This window comes from Neoarius graeffei, chromosome 15 (genome assembly GCF_027579695.1).
Source record: "Neoarius graeffei isolate fNeoGra1 chromosome 15, fNeoGra1.pri, whole genome shotgun sequence".
NCBI classification, from domain to species: Eukaryota; Metazoa; Chordata; class Actinopteri; order Siluriformes; family Ariidae; genus Neoarius; species Neoarius graeffei.
Window position 1 is genome coordinate 35853395 of NC_083583.1, and position 22971 is coordinate 35876365.

At 40.5% G+C, this 22971-nt stretch overlaps 1 protein-coding gene across 1 annotated transcript in view; it reads left to right on the top strand.

The window, feature by feature from the left end:
- arhgef18b (rho/rac guanine nucleotide exchange factor (GEF) 18b) overlaps nucleotides 1-22971 on the top strand; it is a 119071-nt gene that overhangs the window by 69163 nt on the left and 26937 nt on the right. The window contains 10 exon segments of the mRNA XM_060941200.1: nucleotides 3091-3345; nucleotides 5716-5792; nucleotides 7222-7400; nucleotides 10109-10182; nucleotides 12146-12331; nucleotides 12707-12844; nucleotides 15131-15246; nucleotides 15452-15508; nucleotides 17616-17663; nucleotides 18258-18719. Coding sequence (XP_060797183.1) covers nucleotides 3091-3345; nucleotides 5716-5792; nucleotides 7222-7400; nucleotides 10109-10182; nucleotides 12146-12331; nucleotides 12707-12844; nucleotides 15131-15246; nucleotides 15452-15508; nucleotides 17616-17663; nucleotides 18258-18719 — 1592 coding nt within the window.

A 22971-nucleotide genomic window follows, 5' to 3' on the forward strand; every position in this document is an offset into this window, starting at 1 on the left:
GGGTATAAAGGGCAAAGGCGCAAACCTAAGCTGAACACCCGTGACTTCTGATCCCTCAGATGCCACTGCATCAAGAACAATCATTCATCTCTAGCTGATATAACCACACAGGCTCGAGATTACTTTGGCAAACCTTTAAGATTTTACTGTGCAAAAGGGAAGCTTTTATGTTAAGTGTCCAAAAGCATCATGGATTTCTCTTAGCTCAGGGGCATCTGGGATGGACCATCATACTGTAGAAACATGTATTGTGGTTGGACAAATCAGTATTCCAGGGTGGTGGTGGGGTTTTTTTTTTTTTTTTGTAAGAAATGGACACTGTGCTCTGGACCAAAGATGAAAAGGACCATCTAGACTGTTACCAGCAACAAGTCCAAGTGCCCTTGGCAAAGGTAACTTGCATTTCGGTGATGGCGGCATTAATACAGAAAAGTGCATTAAGATTTTGGAGCAACATGCTGCCTTCAAGACGACATCTTTTCCAGGGATGTTTCAACAAGACGATGCAAAACCATTACAAAGGCATGGCTGTGGAAGAAGAGGGTGCCTGTCCCTTCTGCCCCCAATGTGTGGTGAAATTTGAAATGAAAAATGACAGTGACGACCCGATACTGTTGCAGACCTGTTTGCAGGAACAGTGGGACAAAGTAACACCTGAAACACTTCATCACTTGGCATCTTCAGACCATAAACATCTTTTACGCGTTGTGAGAAAGAATAGCAATATTACAAAGTGGTAAATGCTTTTACTGTCCCCGGGGGTTTTTTTTTGTGTTGCAAGAATCAAAATTGAAAAGCATTGTTTGAAAAACAATTCGAGGTAAAACATCAAATGATGTGCTGTTGTATTGTTTTGAGTTTAATGCAGGCTAGAGACTTTTTTTTTTTTTTTACAAATTGTTTTCAGTTTGAATTTCTATTTGAACATCCTGTTCCAACTTTCTTCTGATTTGGGGTTGTACAGTGGAGGAAATAATTATTTGAGCCCTTGCTGATTTTGTAAGTTTGCCCACTGGCAAAGATATGAACAGTCTATAATTTTAAGGGTAGGTTTATTTTAACAGTGAGAGAGAGATAGAAAATCATCTCATCTCATTATCTCTAGCCGCTTAATCCTGTTCTACAGGGTCGCAGGCAAGCTGGAGCCTAGTATTTGATCCCCTACCAACCATTAAGAGTTCTGGCTCCCACAGACCAGTTAGACACTCCTAATCAACTCGTTACCTGCATTAAAGACAGCTGTCTTAAATTGACACCTGTATAAAATACACCTGTCCACAGAATCAATCAGACTCCAACCTCTTCAACATGGGCAAGACCAAAGAGCTGTCTAAGGATGTCAGGGACAAGCTTGTAGAGTTGCACAAGGCTGGACTGGGCTACAAATCCATAAGCAAGAAGCTGCGTGAGAAGGAGACAACTGTTGGTGCAATAGTTCGAAAATGGAAGAAATACAAAATGACCATCAGTCGACCTCGGTCTGGGGCCCCACGCAAGATCTCACCTCGTGGGGTATCAAGGATCATGAGAGAGGTGAGAGATCAGCCTAAAACTACACAAGAGGAGCTTGTGAATGATCTTAAGGCAGCTGGGACCACAGTCACCAAGAAAACCATTGGTAACATTACGCCGTAATGGATTAAAATCCTGCAGTGCCCGCAAGGTCCCCCTGCTCAAGAAGGCACATGTGCAGGCCTGTCTGAAGTTTGCCAATGAACACCTGAATGATTGAGAGTGATTTGGGAGAAGGTGCTGTGGTCAGATGAGACCAAAATCGAGCTCTTTGGCATTAACTCAACTCGCCATGTTTGGAGGAGGTAAAATGCTGACTATGACCCGAAGAACACCATCCCCCCCTGTCAAGCATGGAGGTGTAAACATTATGCTTTGGGGGTGTTTTCTCTGCTAAGGGCACAGGACTACTTCACCGCATCAACGGAAGAATGGACACGGCCATGTACCATAAAATCCTGAGTGACGACCTCCTTCCCTCTGCCAGGACACTGAAAATGGGTTGTGGATGGGTCTTCCAGCACGACAATGACCCAAAACATACAGCCAAGGCAACAAAGAAGTGGCTCAAGAAGAAGCACATTAAGGTCATGGAGTGGCCTAGCCAGTCTCTGGACCTTAACCCATTGACGCCGGATGCTGCGTCGCGCAACATTGCCCCTAGCGCCGGTTGTTGCATAACGCAACATTGCCCCAAATCCTGGTTGCTGCATAACGCAGCATTGTTTTGTCATTATTTTCAAGATGCATGCCAGATTTTTTTTTTTTTTTTTTAATAAAAATGTTAGTGTTGATGCTGAATGAGCATGATCCAATAAAAGCAGAGAATTTTATCTTTTAAATGCAACTTATGCCTTTATGTGCTTCAGAGGCTGAGATATTGAATTTTTCATAGGCGTTTTCAATTAATTTTATTTCAGAAAACCCTCAGGCAGATGGGGACCTTCTCTAAAAACTGGCTTAGGCATTTGCAGACGTTTTGTTTCAGGCGTCAATGGGTTAATCCCATAGAAAACCTATGGAGGGAGCTGAAGCTCAGAGTTGCGACGCGACAGCCTCAAAACCTTAATGATCTAGAGATGATCTGCAAAGAGGAGTGGACCAAAATTTCTCCTGACGTGCGCAAACCTGGTCATCAACTACAAGAAACGTCTGACCACTGTGCTTGCCAACAAGGGTTTTGCCACCAAATACTAAGTCTTGTTTGCTAGAGGGTTCAAATACTTATTTCACTCAAAGAAATGCAAATCAGTTTATATCTTTTATATGAAGTTATTTTCTGGATTTTCTTTTTGATGTTTTGTCTCACAGTTAAAATAAACCTACCATTATAATTGTAGAATGTTCATTTCTTTGTCAGTGGACAAACTTACAAAATCATCAAGGGATCAAATAATTATTTCCTCCACTGTATGTCTCGAAGTAAATAGAAAGAAATGAAAGCTGAAATTCTGACCCTTCATCTCAAACCTAGATGTCGTCAGTGTACAGCAAAAACAAAGGTTTTGGCCTTGCCCTTGCAATACTTGTATCCCTTGTTATTAATGCTGTCCATGTGGGTTCCTCTCCCTTCTACAGCTGACTCTGAGGAACACAAGGAGCTGGCACAAGCTCTGGGTCTGATCCGAGGTGTCATCATGCAGGTGGACGCTCAGGTGAATCTGTATGAGAAGAAGACGCGCCTCCGAGAGATTGCCGCCAAGATGGAGCTTAAAGCAATTGGCAAGATCAAAGATGGCCACATCTTCAGGAGGGAGGACATGACGCAAGGCAAACGGCAGTTGCTGCATGAGGGCATGGTCAACTGGAAGGCCGCCTCCGGCAGGCTCAAGGGTACGTCCATGAGTTCTAAAGCTGTGCTCATATGAGCAGGTGACAGATAAATAGAGCAAGACTCTGTAATAAATACAGTTGTAATTTTCTTTTAATTCGCTGGGATAAAATATTGTTAGTGTTCCTATTGTGTAAAGACTGCTTTCAGACTTTGCAGCTTTTGCTCTCAACCACCAGTGGACATTATCATTTTTCTGATGGGAAGTGGTCCTCCACTGTAGTGCCCAAATTCAAAACTTCTGGAGGGAATGAAGTTAAATCTTGATTAATCCAGTAAAACGTGAAGTATAAATTTAATTTCAAGTAATAAAACTGAAAAATAAGTCTGACACTGACCATCACGTTGTGAACAAAAACAAACCGTGAGCGGGTTTGGCACGGTCGTAAAATTCCCCCGAAATATTTTACGAAGTTTGTGATGGTTAATGTGGACCATACCAAAGAAAAAAACAATTAAAAAAAAAAAAAAAAACATCTGAATGAAATGAAGAGTCGCCACCGATTATTTATTTTATTGAGGTATTTAATCACTATTTCTCCGATTTCAATGAATGCAGTGTCGAATAATCTCTATAATTAGTTTTTACGATGTGGTTATTTTTACACGCACACCTGCTGTACTCGGCTTCCCCGGAATTTCATAAACAAGAACACGGCCAGATCACTGAGGGGATTGAACTAGTTTTGTTGGAACTTTTGGTGATTGATTTTTTTTTTTTCTTCCCCCCCCCCGCAAGCAATCCCTAAAAAAGATAAAAGTATGCCTCATGCTATCTTGTCTGGGGTAGTTACTGTATATGTAATACTTTTTGAGTAATTTTCTCTAGTATGGAAAGCAAATTAGATCGGCCTATATGTAGAAAATGTGACTATGTAGACTACTATATTATTTGTGCTGTAAACTGCTTATTACTGTTGTTTAACTCTTATATTTTGTTGCAACTTTTAAGCAAATTTTCAAGGAGTTTGGCCTCATGTAGCCTTGGCAGCGAGCCAGCTCATATAAATAATCTGCACATGAACAAATGACACTGTTAAATTCACCTCAGCATGTCTCTTACAATCGTTTACCCTGCCATGGGCAATGCTAAAGTCACTGTCACAAACAGTACAGCACGCAACAGTTGGTGTGTGTGTGTGTGGGGGGGCGGTTTGGTTTTTAAATTTTTTTTTTTTTTTAAAACCCTATTAGGCAAGGGGACATTTTCGTATAGTCTGAGGTGAAGTGGGTTTTTTTTTTTTTTTTGTGCACTCTGCCATGACTCCCCTGGATGCACTGAACTGATGGACTCTCGGTCTGGGAGAGAAGACGTAAAGCCTGCCAATGCAGAACACTGATTAGTCTGTCTTGCTAAATAGACCAATCAGGATGCACGTTCTCTCTTTCTCACTCTCGATTCTGGGATATTGTAATTTGCGGGTGTTAGGGAGCCGCTATGCAAGAGACTTCTGGGAAAGTTGGGAATAATTCAACTCGTCCCGTCAGAAAAGCAGATGTGGATTTGACTTGTCTGGACCAAATGATTACTTGTCCAGTCCAGTCGGACAAGTCAGTTTTGAGCCCTGTGTTGTCAGGTGTTTTTTTTTTTTTTTTTTTTTTAAAACATGGTGTGAAAGCAGCCTAAAATTTTGATATGAATTTAGTATGTTTTTATATGAGGTCTTCTGCATTAGTGTTAGAAATGAGCAAAGTTCAGCTTGATAAAAGTTCATCCTTGAACGACCCAAAATGGATGTTGCAGGGATACATTTTATGATCTTAAAGTAAAATATAAAATAGGGTCATTATTATTATTAATAATAATAATAATAATAAAGCTGTATGATTGAGTACTGGAAAGAATTGTTGCTGATATCATCTTAAACATGTCAACATTTGACACCTTTTGGTTTATTACTGTTTACTGATTAATCAATTATGTAGAAATGTTTCATTATATTTAATGTCTTTACATGTGCCAAAGCCTTTTTTGCGCTACTGTACATGTTTGAGAATATTGCTATAAATGTGTTGCCTTTCATTTGTATGCATTTACAAAGAAAAATCACTTGCTTGTCTAGACACCTTCACCTTTTGTAATATTTATTTACAGATGCACAAATGTATACAAGTTCCATTAGGTTAAGCTTTTTGACGGCCTGAGGTGATGCCATCATGAGTAAAATGAAATCTCGAACTATACATTTGTGAATATGTGCTATATATAATGACGCTTTCAGTTCTTCACCATGAGTCCTTTTCTTCTTTGGTTTCTGCTCTAAAGTCTCAAAAGGAGCTCTCATTCTTTTTCTCGCATATAGAGCACTGGATAAACCTGTACTCTTTGACTGATGTGATGTAAAATTCACTTCCTGTTTGTTCTCCCCCAGATATCCTAGCTGTGCTGCTCACAGACGTTCTGCTCTTGCTCCAAGAGAAGGATCAGAGATATGGCTTCTCTGCTGTGGTACGTTCAGAGCCTTTACAGTCATGCTTGACATCTGTTTGCGTTATAGCGGTCATTAAATGCAGATGATATATTTTAATATAATAGAATTACATGTTCTCAGCAGTGTTGGTGCTTTTAGCAAAAAATAAATAAATAAAATAAGCACAAAAGCAAGCAGGTCTTCATGTTCTCATGAACAGTGTAAATTCTAGTAGTGTAAATGCATTATTGTTTCGATAGTAATTGCTCATGCACAGAGATTTGTATAGCAGACCTAAATGGATTAAAAATGTGCGATCACTTTGTTAGATATCTAATGTTTACTGAAGGTGACTTTAACAGTCAGAGGGTAGGCATGTAATGATTCACCCGAATCACAGTTTAATTTTCTCATGGTTTTTATTTATTTATTTTGTAACTTAAAATAAAATGAAGGAAATGTTATCAAAAAATGCAACACTTATTTTCCTATTCTTTTTGGTAAATCTTAAACAAAAAACAAACCCCTTCTGGTAAATTAAAAATACTGCAATCCCTTTATTGTGCCCTCTGATGTCTAGACAATGCAATTACAGTTAGGAAAAATTAAGATCACACAACCCAAGTGTGTTTGGGATGGGGTTTTTATGCCTCCGCCACCTTAAGGTGCAGGAGGCATTATGTTTTCGGGTTGTCCGTCCGTGCATGCGTGCGTCCATCCATCCCGAAACCTTGTGAACACGAGATCTCAAAGGCTAATGAAAGGAATTTCACCAAACCTTCACCATTTGTGCGCTTTGGGACAAACATGAACTGATTTAGATTTTAAGATCAAAAGGTCAAGGTCACTGTGAGGTCAAATGTCTGTCCGAAAACCTTGTGAACGCAATATCTCCAAGGCAGATACAAGTAATTTCACCAGGTCAAGATTACTGTGAGGTCTAATGTCCATCCCCAAATCACAACTTAAGGCGTGTAGTCTACCAGGCAGAGGCATCCCCATCGACGCCGTTGGCGTTTTTTTTTTTTGTTTTTTTTTTAAATATAAATTATCAATTTGAATGATCATAAACTTGTATCATGATTAATCATCACATTTATTACATGCCTAATCAGAGGTAAACAAACTCTTGTCTGTGAATACCTTCTCATGGTGGAAAGCTTAAATTTAACCGAACTGAATAATATTGGATCAAACTTGAATTGATTTATCAATATTAAACTTAAATGTATCAATTCATTATTTGTCATATTACAAAGAATGATACAAATATCATATACTGTGTATAAAGATGTTTGTAATATCTGGAGGAAGGATATTCACACCTAGTGGGGTGGTTTTTTTTTTTTTTTTGGGTACAATATTACACGTTCAGGTTCTACCAGAATCAGTCGAGAGGCAATGTTATTCACTCGTGAGCTCGGGTCTGAAGTTTTATGGAGGGTAAGAGTTTTGCCATGTTTGCAGGATGGGAAACCGTCCGTGATCTCCCTGCAGAAGCTGATCGTCCGAGAGGTGGCACATGAGGAAAAGGCCATGTTCCTCATCTGTGCCTCATCCAATGAGCCTGAGATGTATGAGATCCACACGTCCTCTAAAGAGGAACGCAACACCTGGATCACACACATCCGCCAGGCCGTCGACAGGTACAGTTAACGCCATCACGGATATATTGAGAATGTAATAGGTGGACGTAATAGCACAAATAAATCAATAATCAACAGGTAGAATTGAACCTTGTGCCGTGGAGTAAAAGTTGACTTCAAAATTTTAGTTAAAGGTGCTGACTGCAAAGTCATCTGAAATTTTCAAGTTTTTTTTATTGTGTATGGCATTTTCCAATGTCCCGCAAGAACAATATCATGCGGACGAGATGTGATTATTTTGTTGTGCTGAGGGTCGCTTTTCTCCGTTTTGGGACCGAATATCCTCCCTCTTGAAGTAAACAGTATAGCTGTAGGGAAACAGCCGAAAGCAAGGAGCTTTAACTAATTAGCATAACTATGGAACTGCATCACCCCAAGATGGTGACGCGCAGAAAACGTCATAACTCTGCATCAACCTCGGAGAGTTTTGAGTTGCAGGGATGTATTTTGTGGTTGACCTTTGCAAATAGATCCGTGAAAAAAAAAAAGGACGAATATAGCTTTTCTTTGTTACTGCTTTGGAGTTATTTTCTGTAAGATCGAAACGTTAGGTGTATAACTCCATGCTTGCTACTGTGGAGTCGAGCTCATGCGTTCTAAGGCTAAGGTAGCTAAGCACTAGCTAGAGTGATTTCGTTATCTGTCCAGAAAAATGTCATCTAACCTTGCTGTATCTTGCAGCTGCACTCACTTGGCAGGCTTTCCTTTTCTTTTTAGCTGGCAGGAGAGCAGAGTCAACCATGTTTTGGTTAAAAGTAGGTCAAACACGCCCCATGGTGGTCACGTGATATTGTCGCTCACTTGCTTCGGCAATCTCTGGAATCGCAAAATGCTAGACACGTTTTTATCTTGGCAAAATATTTGCACGTGGGATACAGTGTGTGCAGTGAAACCAGTGGAAAAACACTGGTTTAATGGAGGTTTTTTTTTTTTTAAATTTAATTTAATGTTTTATTTTAATCCATTATGCAAAATAATGTGGGGGGCAACAAAATGGTCTGAGGGCAATGTCACAAATATAGGAAAATACAGCAAAGAGCTTCTGAATCCTTTTCCATAATAATCTTTTTATTTTCAAGCCATATTTCCAGAAAAGCTGGGATTAAAAAGATTTGCAAAAGTTTTACTTACCAACTTTATTTTGTAAATGAAAATGAAGATAGGATTTGATGCCTGCAACACACTCAAAGTTGGGACAGATATTACCACTGTATTATGTCACCTTTCCTTTTAATAATACTTTTTAATCGTATGGGGACTGAGGATACTAATTTTGCAGTTTTGCAATTGGAATTTTTGTCCATTGTTGCTTGATACAAGGCTTCAGCTGCTTGGCAGTCCATGGTGGCTGTTATCCAATTCTCATGATGCACCATACATTTTCAACAGGAGACAGATCTAGACTGGCAGCAGGCCAGTCAAGCACAGACACTCTGTCTATGAAGCCATGCTGTTGTAGCCCATGCAGAATGAGGTCTGGTATTGTCCTGCTGAAATAAGCATGGACTTCCCGGGAAGAGACGTCACCTTGATGGCAACATGTGTCTCTAAAATCTGAACATGCACCTCCATGTCAGTGGCATCTTCACACACCTGCAGCTCACCCATGCCGTGAAGCAGTAATTTCCCCCATACTATCACAGATACTGGCTTTTGCACCTTTCTCTGATGATAAACTGGATATTCATGTTCACCTTTGGCACTGAGAACTTCATGTCTGGTTTTCCCAAAAACAAGCTGAAATATGGACTCCTCTGACCACGGCACACGTTTCCACTTTTTTTTTTTTTTTGGTCCATCTGAGATGAGTTTGTGTCCAGAGAAATCTGCAGCATTTCTGCATAGACTTGGTGAATGGCTTCTTCCTTGCGTAGTAATAGTTTCAGGTTGCATTTCTGGATGCAGTGGCGAACTATGTTAAGTGATGACAGCTTTCTGAAGTACTCCTGAGTCCATGTGGCTATATTTGTCACATTTAACATGACTGTTTCTCAGACAGTGCCACCAGAGGGCTTGATGGTCACGCACATTCAGCAGTGGTTTCTGACCTTGCCTTTTACACACGGAGGTGTCTGAGTTCCCTGAATCTCTTCACAATATTACATACTGTAGCTTTTGAAAGACTTAAATTCTCTGCAGTCTTGTGTTGGCATGTTCTTTTTGAATTGACTAGCAGTTTTCTCTCAAATTTTGGTACAAAGGGGTGAGCTGTGACCCATCCTTGCTTGCAAAGCCTGAGCCTTTGGTGCATGCTACTTTTTATACCCAATCACGATCCCCTCACCTGTTACCAGTTAACCTGTTTATTGTGGAATTTTCCAAAATGGGGTTAATTGAATATTCTACAGATTTTTCAGTCTTATTTTGCCTCTGTCACAACTTTTTTGCAGGCATCAAATTCTAACTTTGTGTATAGTTATAAAATACAATTAAGTTGGTCACTATTGAAAATATTTTCTTTGTACTTTATCAGTTAAATCAAGTGCAGATTTTTTTTATTGCATTTTTTTTGAAAATATCCCAATTTTGTAGAATCCCCCCCCCCCCCCCCCCCCCCCCCCGATTTTTCAGTGTATTCATCCTCATTTTTAAAATGGCTTTTGATACTAAATGGCTCCCAATGAATTTCTCTACTCAGTATGAGGAAGTCAGATGGCAGGTGTGTATTTTGGATTTTCTTGCTTATTTTTACTGTGTTCATGCTGCAGCTGTCCTCAGACAGAGGAGAGGCTTGATACCGTAGAGGATGGAGCAAAACTTCAACGCTTCAGAGAAATTCAAGGTAACGTATAGCCACAGGCATCATTTCTTGGGTTCAGGCCCTCCTTTGAAAGTAGCACCTAAGTAACTACTTGGTGTAAACTTGCATAAAATAACGAGTAGTTGGTTATACTGTCCCATTCAAATTTGCATCTGATGATTATTCTGCCAAATGCCTGCTGAAAGCTGACTGGCAGATGGCATGTTTTCCAACCATCAGTCAATTGAGAAATGAGAAGCGAATTACAAACTAGCATGTAAATGTAGGAGTCGACCAAGTGGTTACAAAGAAACTGCTATTTGAATGTTGTAGCATAGCCTTTTGAGATTGGTCTTCTTCCTCAAAGTCATGTATCGTACACGTATATTAAATATGGTGTAGGCTGAAGCTTTGTGTTTTTGCTTTGTTTCCTGAGTGGCATCTTCACTGGTTTAGGTGGAGACCTCAGTTCAACCAAAAGTTACGCCCTTGGGACGGGGTCATTTATCCATCTGTATTGTGAAGTGCCATTTGCAGCATTTGAGTGAACCTGAGCAGAAAGTATAGCTCTACACACATCAGCAGTCACATCAATAAACACCAGTGACCCAGTTTTGTTGTCTGCCATATATGGCCATGTCATAACACTGCCTCCACCAAGTTTGACAGATGATGTGGTGTGCTTTGGATCGTGAGCCCTCCCTTTCATTCCCTTCCCATCATTCTGGTACAAGTTACTTTTAGTTTCATCTATCCAAATAATCTTGTTCTAGAACTGGGCAGGCTTTCTGCCAAAGTCTAGTCTTTGGTTTGGTTTGCATCTCGAGGTAAACCCTCTGTATTTACATTCATTAAGGCATCTCTTGATTTGTGGACTTTGACAGTGATAGGCCTGACTCTGTGAGAGTGTTCTTGACTTGGCTAGATGTTGTGAAGGGGTTTTTCTTCACCTTAATCATCCACTTTAGTTCTCGTCAATAGTCTTCCAGGCTTTTCATCTCATCTCATCTCATTATCTCTAGCCGCTTTATCCTTCTACAGGGTTGCAGGCAAGCTGGAGCCTATCCCAGCTGACTACGGGCGAAAGGCGGGGTACACCCTGGACAAGTCGCCAGGTCATCACAGGGCTGACACGTAGACACAGACAACCATTCACATTCACACCTACGGTCAATTTAGAGTCACCAGTTAACCTAACCTGCATGTCTTTGGACTGTGGGGGAAACCGGAGCACCCGGAGGAAACCCAGGCTTTTCAGTCTTGCTGAATTTGCCAGTGCGTTCCTTCTTTTAAAAATATATCAAACTGTTGATTTGGCCACTCCAGGTTTCTGCTATCTCTTGCATAGGTCCATTTTTCTTTTTTTCATCGTAATGATGGTACCCTTCACTTGCATTGACGCATCTTTGGACCACATATTGAGTTCCCATGAACAGCGACCAAATACAAATTCAACAGTTGTAATCAACTCCAGACCATTTATCTCCTTAATTTCTCAGGAAATAACGAGGAAATGGGCTATAACTGGCTGTGAAACTGCTTGTCGGTTGTCTAATTACTTTTTAGCCTGTGAAAATGGACTTTTTTTTTTTTTTTTTTTTAAATAAAGGCTGTAATTCCTAAATGGTTAATGTGAATTTTTATTTTATTTTTTTTTAAATAAAGGCTGTAATTCCTAAATAGTTAATGTGAATTATTTTTTTTTTTTTTTGGTTAAATGCCTTGGATTAAAGCTGAACTTCTACACTTCGATTACATTTTGATGGCTTCATTTCAAATCCACTTTGATGGTGTACAGTGGCAACAGGACTTAAACAGTCACTGTCCAAATACTTACAGACCTGACTGTGTAATTAATTGTTTTAAATATACTGCATTGCAGTTGTAATGTTTAATGGCTTTCTTATTAGCAATTAGCCTTTGCACTTTTGCTGGAAAAGGTCAGAGTTTTAGCAACCTTTCGATAAGGAAAGGGAAATGACTTGATGACCATTCCTCTTTGCAGATCATCTGACTGTGAAGGATGCTCAGATCAGGCAGGCTCTCACGGACAAGCTGCAGTTGTATGCTGAACTTGCAGAGTGTGTGGGTGTTTTGGAGGAGACAGGGCCTCAGCATCAACTTCTGCTGCGGGGAGATGCCTCAGAACTCCAGCAGGGGGAGCAACTGCTCAAGGGAGCCATAATAGAGGGTAACTACTGCACCAAACTGCTCCTTGGCTGTTATCAGTTGTCAGTGCTGGTCACAGTGACTGCAATTAATTTCTCTCTCATGGCCATTTTTTTTGGAACTTTTGTTGGTTGGCAGTAAGAGCTGCTCAGGTCTCTGTTTTCTCACATGTGTGTAAGTGCTATATTGTAATTACTGCTCACATGGACCATGATCTGTATTATTTGCTATTAGGCAGGCCCTAAAAAAAAAGTTTTCGTTACTGATCCCCCATTATAAGGTCCTGAAAAGTTTAAGTACGTATAGCTTTTGTGTTGTGATGGACTATGTGGAAGCACAGAAGTGTGTAGAGCCAGAAACTAAATCAGAGTTTTCTTTCCTTGTGTTTCATCTCTAGTGGAGAACTTGCAGAACATTCTGGTGTCCATTGCAAGAGACTTTCCACAATCTGAGGAGAATCAAAGTTGTAACTCACTACCCAGGAGAGCAGGAACGTTTGGGGGCTACGACAGCACCATCAGTCTACTACAGAAGTGTAGGAGTTCTTGCATCCCCTTCTCCTATTACTACAAATAAAGCTGCAAGTTAGAAATTGTGTAATATTTTACTTGAGTCTTGCATCCTACTGCACTGAATCCATACCGTATCCTAACATTGCAGTGTACCTAATGCATTACAAAGTGGATGACTATAATCTTGGTAGAATCTTGCATAGTTGCTCATGTCATGCACTTTTTAGATGGTCCCTTACTTTTGCCATTTAATATAAAGCACCATATGCACTTGCAACACCCTGAGCAACAAGTTGTACACATGTAGAACCTCTTAATGCCTTGCATCTAGGGTTGGGTACCCAAAACAAGTGCCAGTATGGCACTGGTTCCTATGTGATCAGTATTTACTAGACTGAATTGCAACACAGGTTTTGGTGCCTCATTTGGGTGACACTTAAATGCACTGCACTAAAGTTGCTCTTATACTAGGATCTTTGCTGCACAGTGGACATTCTCTCTTCTATTTCTCAATAAATAACCACACTGGGGTGGACGGATAAACCAGGACAACTGAATTTTTAATTTTCTCCCGTGAAAGCCTACTGAAGATAACGTCTCAGAAATGCAGGTCACCAGGAAGTTTATATTAATGGCAAAAGTAAGGGACCATCTGAAAAGTGCATGACATGGGCAACTATGTAAGATTCTACCAAGATTAGTCATCTACTTTGCAGTGTATCTAATGTTAGGATACTGTATGGATTCAGTGCAGTAGGAAGCAAGACTCGAGTACAATATTACATAAGTCTTACAGAAGTACAGTAAAAAATCACAATTTCAGAAATTGAGATTTCCGCATATGACTCACTCAAGGTGCATTTATTATATTGTGAGCGAAGCGAACAAGTTTTTTATATATTTATTTATTTATTTATTTATTTTATATATTTATATTTATTTTATAACTCCCCCCCCCCCCCCAACACGAGACGATAAACTTTGTCACACAACTGTGTAATATTCTTTATATTATATGGGGACAGCTACAAAAAAAATGCAAGCTAATCAAAATAATTTTAACTGGTCTTCAAGTTCAAGATCATGCTAGTTGAATGGAATGTATCTGATCTACCACGAAAAAAAGCCAGGGAATATTATTTATGTCCCTCAGATCTGTGATGTGTTCATACGAAATAGTTTTTCAACACAAGACAAATTTCGTATCCTCAAGCCAACATGTGATTTTATTTATTTATTTAAATATATAGATACATTCACAAAGTACCCAAATTTATCAAAACAGTTCGATTTCCTCATGAGTGACATTGATAAATGTCACCACTACTTCATATCTCAGATGTAGTTCGTATGAAAAATACGAGTGGCTTATTTCCCAGTAAAACACTTGTCCATATAATGTTACATTATTGTATTAATGCAGAAGTAAATGTTTTTTTTAAATATAAATGGCATGTATTCTATGAAGATTTTTTTTTTTTAAATTAAATGAGTGATTACACATTCATTGTGCCACACAAAACCCAGGGTTGGTGTTGGCAACATCAAAATTTTATTTTTTTAAATCTTTTTTTTTTTCTTACAAACAAAATGAAACTCGGCATTTTATTCACACTTTTTTATACACCATTCTAATAAAGGCACAGTTCAGTTTAATAAATTCAATTTAAAATATTTGCCCTCTGGTGCTCTGAAACAGACGTTACGGACAACATAATCGCCGCACCTCATGTCATCGTTAGTTCACATTACACTTGCTTTGATGGTTCTGAAATTAATAACCTGTATTGTCACCTCATATCCGCTATATCGTGGGTTGAATGTAATCATACCTCCTTAACATGCGTCTGTCGTAATGTCAGTGAGGTCTTATTTTAACATCCACTCAAGTACGTGTTTCATTTTATAACCACCTAATAACTTTTTCTATACATTGACAATTTATGTATTGTAATCACGTTTTAAAGGCTCCTTACTGTCTTGTATGTTGTAACACCTTAACATGCTTCTGTAATAACATTTTTAATTATATCTAGCATGTTATGTCATAATAGAGGGATGTAATTATTGCACTCTCATCTGTTAACCCCTCTAACATCTTGAATGCTGTAGCTCCTTAACACCATGCCTGTGTTGTAATGTGCATGTCGTACTGAAGAAATGTTATAATAGTGTCCTGGTTATATCTAACACAGTTACTTATTACATCAATTGTAACTGAACTGGTTAACAGCTTCATATTATTCATCTGTTATAACATGGAAAAATGTCTCTCTTCTGGTGTGTGTGTGTGTGTGTGTGTTGAACAGATGGCAGCATGAAAAAACACTCAACTGGAGCAGGAAAATCCAGAGAGAGGAGTCAGAGAGCCAGTTCAGACCCTCAGCTTAAAGAAATGTGTGCCAGTCAAGGACTGCAAGAAGCTGTGAGAGAACACTCGTGCTCTCTCTCTTTCACACATGCAGCGTTAACCTTTCTGAATTCCCCCAAAAGACGTCACTTTTCCATGTTTCTGCTCATGCCCTTAGATGCCATGCTTCAGTTCACTGATGCATCACTGTTTTTGACACACACTTCATTATGTAATGAGATCTCCTCTTTATCTCATGTGCATTTTCTTTCTTTCTCAGGATAAAATTTCTTTATCCAGCTCGAATATGATCTGCTCCCGAGTTCCAAACACAGAGGTGAGACACCAAGACTACTCCAGCTATTTCTATACCCATTACATACTTTTAATTACATTTTCCAAGATGGCCACACTTGCTTCACTGAGACTGACAGAGGCCACATTTCTTTCATGGCGACTTGGACGTAGACTGTGTTTACATTTGGTTTTAAAATGCATCTTGGGTGATTGGATCACGAGAAGAAGCAGCCTTTGTCACGTGCACACTCAAGCACAGTGAAATTCATCCTCTGCATTTAACCCATCTGAAGCTGTGTGTGTGTGTGTGTGTGTGTATATATATATATATATATATTACACACACACACCTGGAGCAGTTAGGTGCCTTGCCCAAGGGCACTTCAGCCCAAGGCTGCCCCATGTTAGCCTAACTGCATGTCTTTGGACTGTGGGGGAAACCGGCGCACCCGGAGGAAACCCACGCTGACATAGGGAGAACATGCAAACTCCACACAGAAAGGACCTCGCTGGCTGCTGGGCTCAAACCCACAACCTTCTTGCTGCTACTACTACATCACTATGCCGCCCAAGTGGCACCAAGTACCTTGGTAGAAAGGACCACCAAGATGCATTGTGATATCACTCCAAGCATGTCTGTGAAGGTTCTCTGTCATCTAGGTCAGCCTTTCTCAACCGGGGTGCTGCGGCACCCTGGGGTGTCGTCTGGCTTTGTTAGGGGTGCCGTCAAAAAATAATATATTCTAACAATGAAATAAATAAAATGAATTAAAATTCCAAAAAACAATAGTTACACTAATGCAGATCATCGCTGCCTCATGCATCATCAAAATTTATCTCATGGCCCCCTTTCCCATGTCACAGTGTCAGTGCCGGGGTCAGTGTATGGTCAGCATGACTGCATATATTTTATGTGGGGGTGCCTTGAGAATTTGCATACTTCTGAAGGGTGCCGTGACTGAAAAAAGGTTGAGAAACGCTGATCTAGGTCATTGTAAACTGTAGGTGCTAAAGAAGGCAACTGGACTTGCTTGAAATCCTTGAAGATGTTTCATCTCTCATCCGAAAGGCTTCTTCAGTTCTGTCTGACTAGTGGGGAGTTCCAGGTATTTATCCTCTAGTGGACCAAAAGCAAACCTAAGGAAAGTCATTGAGGTCACATGGGTCTTTGACCCTCTCAGTCATCCTGGAGGCCAGGTGTGAATGGTGTTGGCAGCCTAGCGTGTCATTAGGATGATCTATAGGTCGTTGGCGCTCTCTGCCATCATGTGAGTCATTGAAGTCAGTGGAGTCTTGGTGTGTATGTGTGTTCAGTTTTCTGGGAAGTGTGCCAAGGGCTGCATTGTATGTGGCTGATAAGTGGTGTATCAGATAGATAGACCACCTCCTCTGTTCAGTGATGGTCATTCCAGGTTGATGAAGATGGCTTCTTTTACTCTTTCAAACCACCGGTTTTCTCTGGCATTGCAATCCTGAAGCAAGTGTCCATTGTTGGAGAGAGGAAAAACTGCAGAGTCCTGGAGAGAGGAACTGGCTTTAGCACCTACAGATCACTCCGAGCATTTGCCGAGGTGGTCTGGGGCGTATTTGATTGCACATCTTTTTGTAATGTAAATGCTAATGTGTCCTGATGCATCCCCAACAAAGATAACATTTTTGTTTTCTTAGCTAGCCCGTGCTAAGGTGCTAGATCACTTCCGTAATATTCCAGTAATAACTGGAATATTATGGAAGTGATGTAGGCAGTAATGACATCTGAACAAAAGGCATCGGTGGTGATGTCTCTTGGCTGTCCACTAGTGATCTGATCGCCCAAGACACAATTTAAAACCAAGTGTAAACAGTGCCATGGAGACTGCGGTAACTATAAATGGATAATCAATATAACCTGTTCATTAATGAATTAAAAACTGTAATTGTTGGCAAATTTCTGTGGTATTAGAGGAAACGAACACTTCAGGATGTGCTGTTCTAGGACAATCAACTTCAGGGTAGAAACAGTAACTCTTGTAATTGCACCACCTCATTATTGATTATTTTCCAATAACAGCATAACAGATTGCTTTATTCAGTCATGGCTAGTCCAGATAGGTTTTTCAGGCATCGATGCTGTAGTTCTCATTGCCCCTCTGTTCCTGTTTTTGCAGTTCTCTGGTCGGGTTCTCCTGCTTTCCCAGAAGCTCTACAGTCTACAGGTAAGGTGATACGACTTCAACCCTAATTTATCATGACTGTAAAATGACACTGATGTGTCGGGGAAGGTTTAGAAAAGTGACCAGCAATAAACAATCAACTGGGCATGATCGGAGTTACCGTACGTGGTGTTGAGTTCATTTGAACGGAACCCTGGTGTGTTCTCCCTCTCAGTGCGGTTCTTTAGGCCCATGAGAACATGACGATCACTCTCTGGTCCAAGATCATCTGAGTGAGGTTCTCGGTTCACTTCCAAGTGAATGCTATTGCAGTGAAAACGAGATTCAACTGTGAATCGACTCAGCTGCAGGAAGTGAATCAAAATGTGTGTTTTGGGTTGGTAGGTTTGAGCTGCTAAGTTACAAATGAACCAAAAGAATCGACTTCATTCTGATTTGGACTTGGAAAATGGATTAATAGGTGTTGAAAGCATTCTTTGTGTGTGTGTGTGTGTGTGTGTGTGTGTGTATACTGATCCAATAGTACTGTTCCACTTAACTCCCCTGTTTAAGTGTAAGTTAAAAAAAAAAAGTAATCCAAAGACGTCAATCAGTTTAACTTTTTCTGTTTTTTTTCCCCCCTTATCTTTGTTGCAGGCAATTGTCTCTCAGCAGGACAGCATGATCGAGCTGCAGCGGGCATCTCTATTCTCTGCAGAGCGCCAGCGGGGCACGGATGTGCTCCTCGAGCAGGAGAAACAGAGGAACCTGGAGAAGCACCGTGAGGAGATGGCTCATTTCCAGCGTGTCCAGGCACAGCAGCAGCAGGAGCAAGAGCGCTGGGAGCGCGAGCGAGTGAGGCAGCAGAAACAGAACGAGGCTGAGCAGCTCCGGCTGCAGGAGCGAGAAGATGCGTGCAGGAAGCTGGAGGAGAGTCTCGCACAGGAGAGACAGGAGCTGCAGAGCCAGAGGCAGAAATACCAGCAGGACCTGGAGAGGTTGCGAGAATCTACGCGGGCTGTGGAGAAGGAGCGAGAGAAGCTCGAGCAGCAAAGGAAAATGAAGAAACGCAATACAGCACCAATCACAGCAACGATGTATGGCCATGACTCTGTGCAGGTGAGGCAGGAGCAGAGATAAATGTCTCTTGCCCACTTTTTCTGTTTGGGTCCCCCGTTAAATGTCAAGTATTTTGGTAAATGCTTTTACATGTAGCAAATTAGAAGTAAGGCAGAATCCAGTCTGTTATTCAGATGCGTACAGCCCTTGCTCAAGGGCCTAGCAATTCTTCCTTTTTGATGATGACTCTCTCAAATGTTTCAAATTTTAGGTGCTGGCAAGGTTTAATATTTGAATTTATTTAAATGTTAGGTTGATAAAACTATAAATAACTGAAGCTGAAAAATATTTTTCATAACCAAAGTGCTGCAATGCAGTCAGAAATCTTAATTTTTTGAGGGGGTATCAGATTTAGTTTAATTCATTTCTGCACAGTATTGCAATATCTATAATTTTGCTTAATTTAGCTTGATTCTACATTTCACATGAGGCTGAATTTTAAATCACTTCCTGTTCACTATATGGGCTTCCTAAAAAGGGTATAATACAGTTGAGTTGAGGCCTGTGTGCTGCACGAGATGTCCAATAGTACACCACTTCAGGTTCATCCACAAGGAAAGAAAAATTAAATTAAGAGCCTGTTGCAAAACAAATACTTGGATGATTTGATTAAAAGAAATGAATAAATGCTGTAACAAAACTTTTATTCTGACCCCTTTTCCTCCATCAAGCAACATGAGTCATTTCATACAAAAAGTAGGCACAAAATCTGAAACATTGCAGGGTTTTTTTTTTTTTTTTTTTTTTTTTTTTAAATGCATAAATATTTGGGAAGGTGAGTATTTTAAAAATGGTATTTGAATTGAAAATCACTTGAACAACCCCACTTCTCTATCACGCTCCTCCTGAAGTGTGTTTAAAGCAAAATTATTATTTTTATTACTACTACTACTACATGAATCAGTGTTATTAGCCGAGGAATTTTTCAGTTTACAAAAAATTTGGCAGAATATACAATAGAATCTTGCAGTACAGTATCTCTGTCCATCATATGTATGGTGTACAGGACCTCTGCTTGTAAATTGTTCAGTCTTCGGGTCGTGAAAGCCGTGCAAAGAAGCCATTCTATACAAAAACAGTCCTCGCCCCCTGCTTCTCCACCTTGCACAGCTCTAGCGTTTTATTGTGCATTGCTGCGTGTTAAAAGATTAACTACGTACAGCGTTGGCGTAATAAAACTTGTTCATGTGTGTCAGGCTGGAGTCATGGAAACAGTGTGTGCAGTGTAGCTTTAATTACTCTTTGCTGTTTGCTCTAACGACGTTTCTATTATAGCCTTGACAGTTCCAAGATGTTACATTTGTGCCCAACTATTGAGATCTTTAACCCATTCAGTGCTGAGTAAGTGACCAGATGAAACGGACAGAGTTGCTATGAGCACTGTTGAATTCTTCACTCTGATTGGTCAGGAGGTGTTAATGCACTTGCTCTAATAATGTTATTGTTTCTGTAGTAGCAGCTCATACACTGAACTTTGTACAGTGGCGGCCTCACACGCACTGTGTGTGTGTGTTTAGTTATTTATTTAACTGTGTAACTGATTTTGTTGGTGTCTCCAGTATCAGCCCTTTGCAACAGTCAGAAGTAAAGCTGTAACTTTGAGTTTTCCAAGATCTTTAGGACAGTTGAGTGTATGCTTAGCACTTTCTCAGTGATCTAATCTGTGGTGTGTCACGTGTGTCAATTAATAACCTCAAGAGAACAACTGTTTTTATAGCTACAAGTTAAAAAAAAAAAAGGGGGGGGTATATAACTTGTTTTACAGATGTTCGTCAACATTAAACATTACTATAACAAATAAATGTTCTTTAAACTAAAATTTGTAATCCTGAGCAAACTGTTGTGTAAATGACAAATAAAACCAGTTGGGTTTTTAACATTATGTACTCATAAACCAGTAGGGGGGGGAAATTAGAAGCAAACCATCACAAAGGCCATGTTTACAAGCCTCATTGTTCAGTTCTGATATTTTTGCTCAGATTGGTTTTATGTTGACTGACTGTTCATTCATAATTACAAGCAGAGGTGGACAAAGTACCCAACTTCATTACTTAAGTCAAAGTACAGGTCCCACTGGTCAAATGTTACTCTGATACAAGTGCAAGTTGTACAGTCAAATTTTTACTTAAAGGTGCCCTTCCATCAAAAACGTTTAATACTGGCTCTTTTTGAAATACCATAGTTCACTCCGAGTTGCATATGCATGCTGCATGTGAAAATGTAATTCTACCCCCATTCCCTGTATTAGCTTATGAAAGAAAACAGTCGGAAAAACGAGCGGATCTGAAAAAGCCCTACGAACTTGCGTCACTTTGAAAATTAGTATTCATGGCCTCGCCCACCTTGGCTTGCGACCGCCCACGGGAAGAAAGTTCAGATTTAAGCGCGAGGAGATATAGCAGAGCCCATCTCGTCAGTAGCTAACGAAGAGGACCTAACAGCAAGTTGAAAACATGTCTGAACAAGTTCGTGCCTGTGTTATTTGTGGCAGTAACACATCAACGTTGCATGTTTGAGGAGGCTGGGACCTCCCCTGCACGAGTTATGAGCGTTTAAAATCGGGCTGGAGCCTCCGACAGAAACGAAACCCAAGCGGAGCGCCGCAGCTCGCCTCAGGGCGAATTACGTCCCGAAGCGCGGGGCTAGTCCGCCCTGGCAGTGCTGGTTCGTTGGGGAGAGGGCAGAGGTCGCTGGCTGCCAAGTTTGGGGAGGCTGGGACCTCCCCTGCCCGAGTTACGAGCGTCCAAAGTCGGGCTGGAGCCGCCGACAGAAACGAAACCTAAGCAGAGCAACGTTGCAAGATAGAGCTGAAGAAGAAATGGTTGGAATTCATCTTTGGAACACCACCAGCGAAGTATAATGCAACGTTAGTACTGTGTTCTGATCATTTCAACCACAGTGACTTTTTTCAAACTTTGGTGCCTTCAGTAGTGGTTTTGCTTGGAGATTGTTTTTAATACCTGGATTTGTCGACCACCAGCTTACAAGCTGTAAGTAAAACATGAACTTTTTGTTCGAAGGTTTTTGTTACAAAATAGCATGTTCATATTCTCCACGTTAGCATGCATGACATGGTCACAGGCAGGGATGAGAGTTTTCCACTTTTCGGCCGATTTCCACTTTTTCTGAGTAAAAAAACGAGCTTTTTATATTATGCCAAATCCGTTGAGGGGTTTTTTGTTTTGTTTTTAATTTTTATTAATTTCGGGGGGTTGGGGTATGTTCCTTCGTGCTGTTCAAACTTTAACTCCAACGATGTTTACACATTATTTGTAAGTCACCATCTTTAGTCTCATTTAAATCTCGTTGAATGTGATGTAAAATTCATGTTATCTACATTGTTATTGGTCAAAACATCGATGTCAAGACCATAATAGCCAATCAAAACCGTTTTTGCAAAGACACCCACATCTGCTTGTGCTGACCCACTGGAGGTAGCGTCACAGTGCTGTTAGCCAGTCATGCCCCTTTTCCACCAAAGCAGTTCGGGGCCAGTGCTTAGTTTGGAACCGGGTTTTCTGTTTCCACTGACAAAGAACTGGCTCTGGGGCCAGAAAAACCGGTTCCACGCTAGCACCAACTCTCTGCTGGGCCAGAGGAAAGAACCGCTTACGTCAGCGGGGGGGTGGAGTTGTTAAGACCGACAACAATAACAAGACCGTGAAAGCTCGCCATTTTTAAACGATGAGAAGCAGCAGCTGTACAAACGCAAAGTCATTTATTGTTGCTGCTGCTTCTTCTGTGGGGTTTTTTTTTTTTTTTTTGCTTCAATATTCGCGCCAAGGTTTATGCAAACGTAGCGACGTAACTGACGTATACAGCGACGTAATGACATGGCTTCCCTTAGCACTGCGAGCTATGGAAAAGCAAACTGGTTCTCAGCTGGCTCGCAAGTTGAACGAGTTGTGCACCAGCACTGGCCCCGAACCAGCCCTGGAACTGATTTGGTGGAAAAGGGGTAACAGAGGTAACATGTTTACTGATTTGCTGTTAGCCAATCAGAGGTAACACGTTTACATGTCATGAATATTAATGAGTAATAGCTGAAATCCTGTCGTTCTCCCGCCACCCACTCCTCCACCAAACTAGAACAGCCTGAAACAGGAGAACCACAGCATTTTTTTTTTTTTTCACCAAAACTGGCTCACAGGGCATTCATTCATACTAGAGACCACCGCACAATTTATGAAAAAACGATGCAATGAGACCTTTAAGTTAAAGTACTGAAGTACTTGCTTTTAAGAATACTTAA